This window comes from Gastrolobium bilobum, unplaced genomic scaffold, assembly GCF_033153095.1.
Source record: "Gastrolobium bilobum isolate Gb01-03AN ecotype WA unplaced genomic scaffold, APGP_CSIRO_Gbil_v1 utg14320, whole genome shotgun sequence".
Taxonomy (NCBI): domain Eukaryota; kingdom Viridiplantae; phylum Streptophyta; class Magnoliopsida; order Fabales; family Fabaceae; genus Gastrolobium; species Gastrolobium bilobum.
In genome coordinates, this window is record NW_026896077.1 from 60,606 (window position 1) to 71,273 (window position 10,668).

The window sequence follows — 10,668 nt, forward strand, 5'->3', positions numbered from 1 at the left end:
TCAGAGTTCTGGGAAGAATGGAATGCCAGTAGCTGGTAACCATGCTTGCCCTTCAATAAAATTCTCAACTGTGAATTTGGATGCTTCAGTTGCACTTGTTATGACATGGTAACCACCCCATTTCACTCGTTGACTAGTAGAAGCTCTTGGACCAAAATTCTTATACTCTCCATAATACAAAGTGTTGAGTGCAAAATTTCCATTCCATTCCAACCACCCTGCAGGGTCAACCAAAGTATCAAGGTAAGTATGTATAAACACAGTTCTTGAATACTGTTTCCATGGCCGACCCAGGAATGTTTTGAAGGAGTTAAGCATAGGGACAAGCTCTTGAGAAGCCTTAACACTTGAGTTTTGGATGGAAAAACCAGTGTTTTGATTAGGGTCTGTTCTGCCTTGTGCTGTTATAGCGTTTTTCTGTTTGCCCGTTGGTTTCCTTGCATATATGTTGCAGTTTTGGAAGACCACAGCTGCATTGCCAAAGATGAAATCAACTGTGCCATAAATGTAACATTCTTTGTAGAATTGTCTTTGGGAATGAACATAGAGAGTGTCTTGGTACCCTTCAAATCCACAGCGATAGAAGACAGAGAGGTCAGCACTAGAACGCAATGCCACTGCTTGATGGTTTTGTGGACCTGCAGTGTTGCGGAATGTGATGGCACGAGCAATGAATCCATCTCCTTTCACAGCTGAAAATTCATGGACATCACTTCAATATGTCAGATTTTTGGGAGAATTGATTAATGACTTGATATCATAACCTTCATGTGCCTTTACCTAATAATTTTGAGCTCTTTCGAGTGTTGTTTAATGACAATTTTAGACTAGAAGTTGAAGATATAGAAATATATAATTTTTGTTAAATGGATGAAAAATATCTTTAAGAAATTATATTGACTTTTGTGCGTAGGCCAATTGGACAAAAAGAAATATATAATATTCTCGTTAATTAGTTGAAAAGAAAAAAAAAATTGTCTTTAATATGACTTGAATTAAATGTGTTTTCAATCTAATTTGAGAAAGTGAAATTTGGTTCTATTATATTAAAAAGAGACAAAACTACACTATAAATCTTAGTCATTGATTCTTGTAAAGAACTAATTCAACCCAAAAGTTAAGTTTATAAGTAATGAACATTCAATAATTTTGTATTATATCTCTCTAACACACCCTCTTATGCAAAAGTCCTTTGGATTTGATCATGTAAAACAACCATCTCACCCAAAAACTTAAACTTCTAAGTGACAGTCTTCAATAATTTTATATTATATCTACCTTACGATTTTATTTCTAACTAACTCCTCACGAGACTAATGATGTAAGTAAATCAATTGTTACGATTTGATAGGGGTTTTAGTTTGTCCTTTAACATGATACGAAAAACTTTCCTACACACACAACATTTTGAGGAGCCCACACTTTTTAGAGAAAAAAAAAAAAAAAAAAGGCACGCAAAACGAATCCCTATAACATTACACGATCACTTTTTCTACTACATAACTCTTATAAAACCCTATTACTTTTATATGTAGTTAATGCTTCCTCTGTCAAACAAAGGAACTTCGCAGTTGGTGTTGTCACTTGTCACTGCAATGGTTAGTTTGATTATAGGCCCTCAGATCCTTGTGCATGAGGAGAGTTTTATAGCAACTGCAGCTATTTTTTCATGTCAAAATTGCAAGCATGAATTTTTTCTTCTTCATGAAAGTATTCAAACTCAAAGTGAGAAGAGAAGAAAAGAAAGCAGAAGGAAAAAGAGATGGAAAACACTTACCAACTGTTGCAGAATTAAAAGTGGTAGAACCTCCTCCAACACTTCGGCTACCTGTTATGACAGTGAGCCTCATACTATCACTAAACAACATGATATTCTTCAAACTCTTCCCAATGTCAAGGTTCTCATTGTAAACCCCGGGCTTAACATATATAACAAACCTCTTTCTCCCACTCCTCTTGGGAACTGCTTCCAAAGCTTCTTTGATGGTCTTAAAATTCCCTGAACCATCTTTTGCTACCACAATATCAGGAGATGGTGATGAAGACTGTAGAAGCGTCCTGTCACCATGTGACAGCCAGTTTGGGAAGCCATTTTTGTAACTGTTTTTATTCTCTTGTGTAGTTGATGAAGCATTGTTAAGAGCCAAAGTGTTGCTTATGATCTCTGATATATTCTTGTTTGGAATGAGGGTTAGAACATTGTTGTCAACACCAAGTTCTACAAACCCAGTTTGGCATGTGTCAAGGTTTGTTAGAGCAGTGCTAAGCCATGTTTGGAGATCATAGCTAGGGCTATTCCTTGTAGGGTTTAGGGTTTCGTTAAGAATGCTGATGGTGTCTTCATAGAGATTCAAGCAATCACTCCATGCTGCCTTTTCTTGCTTGCTTCCACATTTGGAGCCTAACCACTTGTTGTGATTTTGGGCTTTCACAGATTCATCCATAGCAATTCTTAGGATGAATTTCTTGAATTCAGATGCACTTTTTGGGAAACCATCTTGAAGGAGGTAATGGTTTCTTGCAAAATGCTTGCATGTTTGTGGATGTGGGGTTTTACTGCACCAAAATTCAATGGCATTATTAGAGGAAATTCTTGAAAGGGCTTGAGAAAACAGAGAAAACAGGGATATGAAGACTATGATTAGCCCAAGACTTTTGGCCATTGTTGCTGATCCTTTTTTGAGCTATGTACTAGTAGAATGAATTAATGGTTATGAAATTGTAAGGGTTCTTATATATGTAGTTTAAAGATTAACAGAATCAAATGCAATGTGGTTGTTACAGCCGGCCATTTTGAATATATGATGGTTTAACATCCATAAATCTAACAAAAATTTGTTTGAAGATTGATTATATATAGTGTAATACAGTTTTTGGATATGTGACATATAAATATATGTATATTATATAGACATTTATCTCATGATGAAGATTGAAGGCTGTGTAGATATATCACTATATCAGCTAGCCAGAGCTATATTAAGTTGACTTTGCCTGTTATACTTAAGTAGATTTCTTGGGGTTGCCAAAGGACAACAATCTCTACGATTGATTGGATTAAAATACTTTTAAGCACACAATCATCATAGAGTTGCATGCATGAAATGCACCTTTGTTACATATATTCATGCGTTATATCGCTTAAATTTTGGTGAAAAACAGATTAGAAAAAAAAAAAGCTAAGGGAATTTATTTAAATTTCAGAGCGCAGTTAAAATAATACAAAGTGTTGATTTCTTAGATTGAATCTACCCAACCATCATAAGTTGTTGTTTTCCTTTGTGATGTGAGAAAAACTCTTAAAAGAGCCAATATTTGGACTAAGAAAGAAAAAGTAATTTCCTAATTATATGTCCTTTGAAACATTGAATAACAATTTACAAACTAGTATATTAGATTTCAAACAAATGTAGAATATCCATCAACAATATTACAAAGATATTTCAATAATGTAATATATTTCTCTAACAGTGTACAAAAGAATTAATATTGCATATGATTTTACACAAACTATAATATAAAAAACAATTGATGTAATATAAGTGTAGCTATAGCACAAAGATCAAAGGCCTGAGGTAAATGGCACAGATGTGGTAGGCAACCATGTAGTGCCAGAAAGAAGGCCAGTAACTGTAAACTGTGATGCAACAACTGGGCTTGTTATGAGATGAAAACCTGGCCATTTTACTCTATTGGCTGTATTTGAACCAGGCCCATAATTCTGATACTCTCCATAATAGAGTGTATCCAAAGCAAAATTAGTACCATCCCATTGAGACCAACCCAATGGGGTCACCAATGTGTCAATGAAAGTCTTCATGACCACTACTCTAGAATATTGCTGCCAAGGCCTACCCAAGAAAGTGTTGTATTTGTCAAAAACGGGCTTAAGATCTGGTGCAGCCATGATTCGAGAATTGTGGATTGAAATTCCAGTGTTTTGAAATGGGTCATCTCTACCTTGGGCCGTGATCATGTTTGCTTGGCCATCTGAAGGCTTTCTTGCATAAATGTTACAATTTTGAAACACCACTGCTGCATTACCAAAGATGAAGTCTATGGTGCCATAGATGTAGCATTGTCTGTAAAATTGACGCTGTGCTTGAACCATGAGGGTGTCTTGGTAACCTGTTATCATGCACCGGTAGAAGACGGAGAGGTCGGAGGATGACCGGAGCGCCACGGCTTGACCCTTTTGAGGACCGGCGGCATTTTGGAAGGTAATGTCTCTTGCAATGAAGTGAAGGCCATCTATACCTGAATTTGAATATTTCAGCGAGTAATGATTTAGAAGTTAGGAGAAAAGCATAAGAGTACTATGATATGAGTATTATGAACCGCATATATCTAATAAAGAAACTTTCATATGATCAATTTTATTTTTTTTGGGTTAATACATATGATCAAATTTAGTCATATGTTCTTGTTACTTGTAGCATTAATGGGTTTTGATTGTAGCATTAAAGACAAATAGGATTACAATCGCAATGATTATTTTTTGGAGAATACTATTCAAATTTTACATGAGCAGTTCTTTCATGATACAAAGAGAAGCCAATTAGAGTCCATCATTAAAGGAAAACAACGAATTTTTTTTTCAAAATGACAGAACATGAGATTAAATTTTTTTTTTTTTTTTTTTTTGGTAAGTACATGAGATAACTATTTTATGTAAAATGAGAGTGATATTTTTTTTTTTTATGCTACAATGGTAATAGTTATGTAGTGTCATTAACTGAAGACATCACTTTGTGATCATTTTAAGATGTAAAGCTATTTTATGTATTCCGTAAATGTTTATATATGATAGCAATTATAAGAAAGGACGATTATTTAAAACAAAAAATGATACAATATCTAACACAAAATTAGATAATCATGTAAAAGCTTGCGGTTGGATAAATCAAAATTACTTAGTCACATGAATATTGGTCTTTAATATTTAAAATTCTTGTTGGGATATATATTTTAAAAAAACAATTGAGGCTTTCATTTCTTTTGGAAAGAGTATAACCAATTAGTATTCAACAAGGTGCCGTAAGAGACAAGTAACCTCGGTTTGAAGATGAAGCGCTGAATATTCCACTTTGAAAGCCTCAAATTGATATTTTTTGTTATTCCTTAATATGGAATCCTGTATATCATACCTACATATGTTAATGGAAAATTAATTATTAGTTAACAACATGTTCTTCTTCTTTTTTTCTGGGAAATAACGTGTATTTCTTGATTAACCAAACTATAATTTTATTCAATATCATTAGAATACTCAGGAGTCAGGATTTCATGTGGAGATGGAACATTTCCCTTAAAATATAATGAAAACTCTGTTAAATGAAATCTTTGCTTGCAGAGTTTAGAAGACAGATTGCATCTATTGATAGGTCTAACAATATGAACCTGGGATAACATCAACAAGTAATTTATCTAGAAAAGAAGAAAAACCAATATTTACTATAATATATGAGCATTAAATTCTTGAATTGAATGCACTGGGTTAATATAATATTACTTATGCTAATCATTAATTTACTACGATAGTCAATCATTAATTAATGATGTAATCAATGATTATCTGATCTGGTGCTAACCCAGGTATATGCAAATATATTGTAAACAGAACATAGGAAGTGAAAGAGAAAGGAGATGGAAAATCATTTACCTGCTGTTGCAGAACTATAAGTTGTAAAACCTCCTTGAACATTTCTGCTACTTGTTATTATGGTATTTCTCATCCCATTACCAATCAACATGATGTTATCATTGTTCACTGCAACCTCAATGTTCTCTCTATACACACCTTTCTTCACATGTATCACAAACCTTGTCTTGTTTCTTCTCTTTGCAGCTGCATTAAGAGCCTCTTGGACACTCCTAAAATTTCCTGAACCATCTTTTGCTACCACAAGATTTGCCTTTATAGTTGAAGACTGCAACAATTTCCTCTCACGAGTTGAAAACCAACTTGGAAATGCTTCTTCTGTTGTTTCTGTGTGCTTATTATGTTCATTTTGCTTCAGGAAATCCATGTTGATTGCTAAGCTATTCCTTATCAGCTCTGTGACATTGGTTCTCACATTTGACACCATGAAATCTTGAACACTGAGTTCTTCAGCCCCGGTTCGACACGTTTGAATGTTTGTAAGAGCAGTGCTTAGCCATGTTTGTGCATCAACAGGTGAACAGCTTCTCTTCAGATCATGCAAGCCTTCAAGGGTACGGTTGAGATGGAAGATGGTGTTTTCATAGAGCTTTAAACAATCACCATACACAGTTCTATGCTTCTTTGTCTCCATGTTTTGTTCAAATTTATGTGCTTCCTTTTGCATGATAAGAGATTGCTTTAAGGCCAGTTGAACAAGCATTCCCCTGAATTCAGTTCTGTGTTTGATTGTGAAATGGTGATTCATTTGACCAATGTAGTATTTGCATGGCTTAGGGTGTGGGGTTAGGTTGCACCACCAATCTATGTTGCTTGATGAATGTCCTCTTCTTGATGAGGCTATTGAGAAAACTGAACATAGCAATAAGACTATGAGGAATATCTTTCCCAGGATCATCATTTTTTAGTGAGGAATAAGAAGAATGAGAAAATTAACAATAAGAGTTAAGTTTGCACCACCAATGTATGATGTTTTTTGTTTACTGATTTTAGGTGTTAATATTGAGCACTTATATATGTATATTTCTTAGGTGGTGGAGTGTGAAGGTAAGAAACGTGTGTGCTAAATTGAAAATGATAATGAAGAATGACACAGATACAAACTGCGAATGCAATTGCAAGAAAGAATAAAATCTTATCAGTTAGAGAAATTAATGTTACATATATTAATGGCTTAATAGCTAGGTCATAGAGTAGAAGTCTAATTGTAATTGCAAGAAAAACAAATGTTGCTTACTTAATTATCAATGTACTGGTGACGGCTATGATTTTAGAAACACACGATTAAACAAAGATTTTGACGAAAATGGTTGTGTTGGCCTTAAGTGTTGTATGCTATAGTTCCATGTGCATGCACAATGTTGCAAAATAAAATTGTATATATTATACTTCCTTACGCAGACTTCTCCAAGCATTGGGGATGGAACAGTTTCTTTGAACTTAATAACCATTTTCACCTGGTAGGCTTGTTTTTGCATGCGTTATGTTCAAGCATATATGAAATGTTAGGGTAACCCATGTGCTGTAGTTTGTAGAATAAGCAAAAGAAAATTTTCTTTTATAGAAAAAATATGGATGATTTTGACAAAACATTATGATCTCGATGATATTGCTAACGTTAATGTATCAACGCGTTTAATATATATAATTTGTTTAATTTTTATATGTTTGATGATATTGGTTGGTTCCTTTCTTTTTACTTTTTGCCATAGTCTTCCGAACATTGATAGCAGAGCAAAAGTGCTTAATTTAATTGGATGTTTGAAGATTTGGCTGAGTCATAATCATAAAATGGGCGACAAAGATAAAGACTCATTAATCATATAACTAATTCCTCGACATATCAATAATGAAATAACTTTGTACTCCCAAAAATATAACAAAATTGCACAGCAAAAATTTATTGTTTTATCAAATTCCATAAAAACAATAATTGAGAAGAACACATTGTAGAAAAACAAGAGACGAATAAATCCGTGTGTATTGGCACAGCGGAGGATATAATATATATAGAGTTATTGGTAGGGGTGTTCATCAATCGATCTAAACCGATTCAAACCGCGGTGACCGAACCAAAAAATCGAAAACCGAAAAATTGAAGATTGAAAAAAATCATAAAATTTAATTGGATTGGATTGATTTTTGGATGGGTTCGTGAAAACTGATCCAATTATTCTCCAACCTTACCATCTACCTACTTTGGCCTTTCCTCAACCATAGTCCAAAAACCATATAGCAAAATTCTAAATCCAAGACTCATTAACCCATCATGTTGGAGAAAGTGGGTTGTGTTTGATCTATGTTATGTTTTTTCTTCTTTTTTTGATAAGATAAATAATATATTTTTATTATATAGGTTATTGTTGTATAACTGCTCCTCTATAGGATGAAAATTTGGGTTACTTTGTATCTCAGGCAATTATATTATAAATTTTTTGTTGAAAGTAAAAGATGATAATTTAACTTTTTGTTGTACAATGCTTCTAGATTGCACAATAATCATCATATAAACTTTACAAAGCCGATACATATAAAGAAATGTTATTTTCCAAATAATCATCATATAGATCTTAGGCTTTTCAAAAAACTGAAAACCGATCAAATCCAAACCGAATAAAATTGGATTGGATCGGATCAGATTTGAGAAAAAATTCAAACCAAATATGTGTTTACATAATTAAATTGAAGGGATTGGATCAGATGATTTTTACTTCCAAAATCGATCCAATCCATACCGCGAACATCCCTAGTTACTGGATACATACAAACTAAGAAATACATGATGTGAGACTAAGCCTATACTATTTCTACTTTATATATACAATACTTCCCCTCAAGCTGGAGCGTATATATCATAAACACCAAGCTTGTTACATGTAAACTCTATTCGAGGACTCCTCAAAGACTTTGTAATACATCTGCTAATTGATCATTAGAGGTTACAAAACTCGTTATAATTTCACCAGTAAGGACCTTCTCTCGAACAAAATGACAATCTATTTCGATATGCTTGGTTCTTTCATGAAACACTGGATTGGAAGAAATATATAGTGCTGCTTGGTTATCGTAAATGAGAGTTGCTAGTCCAGTGTCTCCAAACTTGAGCTCTCTAAGAAGTTGCTTAAGTAAAATGAGCTCGCAAGTTTGTAGTAGTAGCCATGGAGCGATACTTTGCTTTAGCACGTCATCTGGCAACTACATTCTGCTTTTTACTTTTTCAGGAAACCAAGTTGCCTCAAACGAAGACACAATATCTAGTAGTAGATCTCAGATCAGTAGGACAACCGGCCCAATCAGCATCAGAGTATCCAACAACTTTAACATGACCTTTATCTTCATATTCAAGGCCTTTTCCTGGAGATGCCTTGATATACTTGGAATGCGAATGATGGCATTCCAGTGTTCTTGTCATGGAGAATTAAGAAACTAACTTACCATGCTAATTGCAAATGAAATGTCATGCCGAGTGACTGTGAAATAGTTCATTTTTCCAACCAATCTTCTATACCTTTCAGGATCTGAAAAGGGGATTTGGTAGAAGCTTGACACTTGGATCCATAAGGGTATCAACAGACTTAGAATTTAACAAAACAGTCTTTTCAAGAATATTCAGAGTATATTTCCTCTGAGATATCACAACTCCATCTTTAGATTGGGTCACCTCGATTCCCAAGAAATATCAAAGTTTCCCAAGATCCATGGTCTGAAAATGTGGATATAAATGATGCTTTAATTGAGAAACCCATGATTATCACTACATGTGATGACAATATCATTTACACACACTACCAAGTAGATAGACCCGGAAGCTGAATGACGATAAAAAAGAGAATGATCAGCTTCACTCTGAGTCATATCAAATTGTTGAACAACACTGCTAAATTCGTCAAACCAAGCTCTTGGAGATTGCTTGAGACCATATAGAGATTTGCGGAGACGACAAACAAGTCCTAACTCCCCGTAAGCAACAAATCCAGGAGGTTGCTCTATATAAACTTCTTTTGCAAAATCACCATAAAAAAAAAAACTTTCTTAATGGCAATGATGCAGAGACGATATAAGAACAAAAGAGATATCCAAAAACTGACAATGAGACAGTATCTGGAAATTTTTTTTGGAAAAGATGATAACAATGGGTTTACCGAAAAAAAATGAATCAGGATTTCTCTCGTTAGGCTCTAGATACCATGTAGAGAAACAAGAGATGAAAGGAACATAATAATAAATCCATGTGTATTGGCATAGCAGATGATATAATATATAGAGTTACTTGGTACCTACAACCTAAGAAATACATGTGGGACTAGGGCTATACTATTTCTACTTTGTATATGCAAGACACATAATTATTTATTCTACATCCTATACTTTGTTTTCAAAAAATAAAAGTATCATCTCCTATAAATCGTTGAAGAGTGAGCTTATGCTGATAGTTTTTTAATAATTCAAAGGTAGTCTTTAAAGTTTGAACCTAAAAATAGCTTTAAATTCGAACATGATAACGGAGAAAATAATTTTACAACAGCCGCTTCATATGAACTCGATAAAACTTAAATCAAATTAATCGGATAATTATTAAATTAGTGCGGAGAAATTAATTAAAAAAAAACTTTAAAAAAGCTAGGAAAAAAAAAAAGACTTCGATCCTTATCTAAAACAAGTCTCTTTCATCCGTTGTTACTTTTTTAATTTCACTTTTCTTTTCATAAATTCATTTTATAGTAGTCCCTTTTTTCCACCAATTTTCAAATAGTAATAGCTTATGAAATCAAATGATTTATGTATCTCCTATATATCTTAGATGAGTAATTGAAACACAGATAGACATCTTGCTGTACATCCTGTACTAGTTTGTTGTTTGTTTACGTGTAAGGCATAAACGCAATAAAATATCTAGGTTTAACATTAGGGATATGATCCGTTTACAAATTTTTTTTGCAATTACACTAAGTAGGACCGGTCGTACACTGTGTGATTAATGTAGGACCGGTCCTACTTAGTGTAGT

At 33.7% G+C, this 10,668-nt stretch overlaps 2 protein-coding genes across 2 annotated transcripts; both read right to left on the reverse strand.

Annotated features, from left to right (window-relative positions):
• Positions 1 to 2,663, reverse strand: LOC133297659 (pectinesterase-like). Its single transcript, XM_061496827.1, has 2 exons — positions 1,778 to 2,663; positions 1 to 692 (listed from the first exon to the last, which is right to left on the reverse strand). The coding sequence occupies exons 1-2, from the start codon at positions 2,661 to 2,663 to the stop codon at positions 1 to 3; spliced, it is 1,578 nt and encodes a 525-aa protein (XP_061352811.1).
• An 899-nt stretch (positions 2,664 to 3,562) lies between these two features.
• Positions 3,563 to 6,563, reverse strand: LOC133297669 (pectinesterase-like). Its single transcript, XM_061496836.1, has 2 exons — positions 5,663 to 6,563; positions 3,563 to 4,257 (listed from the first exon to the last, which is right to left on the reverse strand). Exons 1-2 carry the CDS (start codon positions 6,561 to 6,563, stop codon positions 3,563 to 3,565), a joined length of 1,596 nt encoding a protein of 531 aa, XP_061352820.1.
• Between the last annotated feature and the right edge of the window lie 4,105 nt (positions 6,564 to 10,668).

Coding starts and splice junctions, on each gene's coding strand:
- LOC133297669 (XM_061496836.1), bottom strand. CDS start 6,563: ATGATGATCCTGGGAAAGATATTCCTCATAGTCTTATTGCTATGTTCA. Junction 4,258..5,662: donor TTATAGTTCTGCAACAGCAG/GTAAATGATTTT, acceptor ATTCAAATTCAG/GTATAGATGGCCTTCACTTC.
- LOC133297659 (XM_061496827.1), bottom strand. CDS start 2,663: ATGGCCAAAAGTCTTGGGCTAATCATAGTCTTCATATCCCTGTTTTCT. Junction 693..1,777: donor TTTTAATTCTGCAACAGTTG/GTAAGTGTTTTC, acceptor ATGAATTTTCAG/CTGTGAAAGGAGATGGATTC.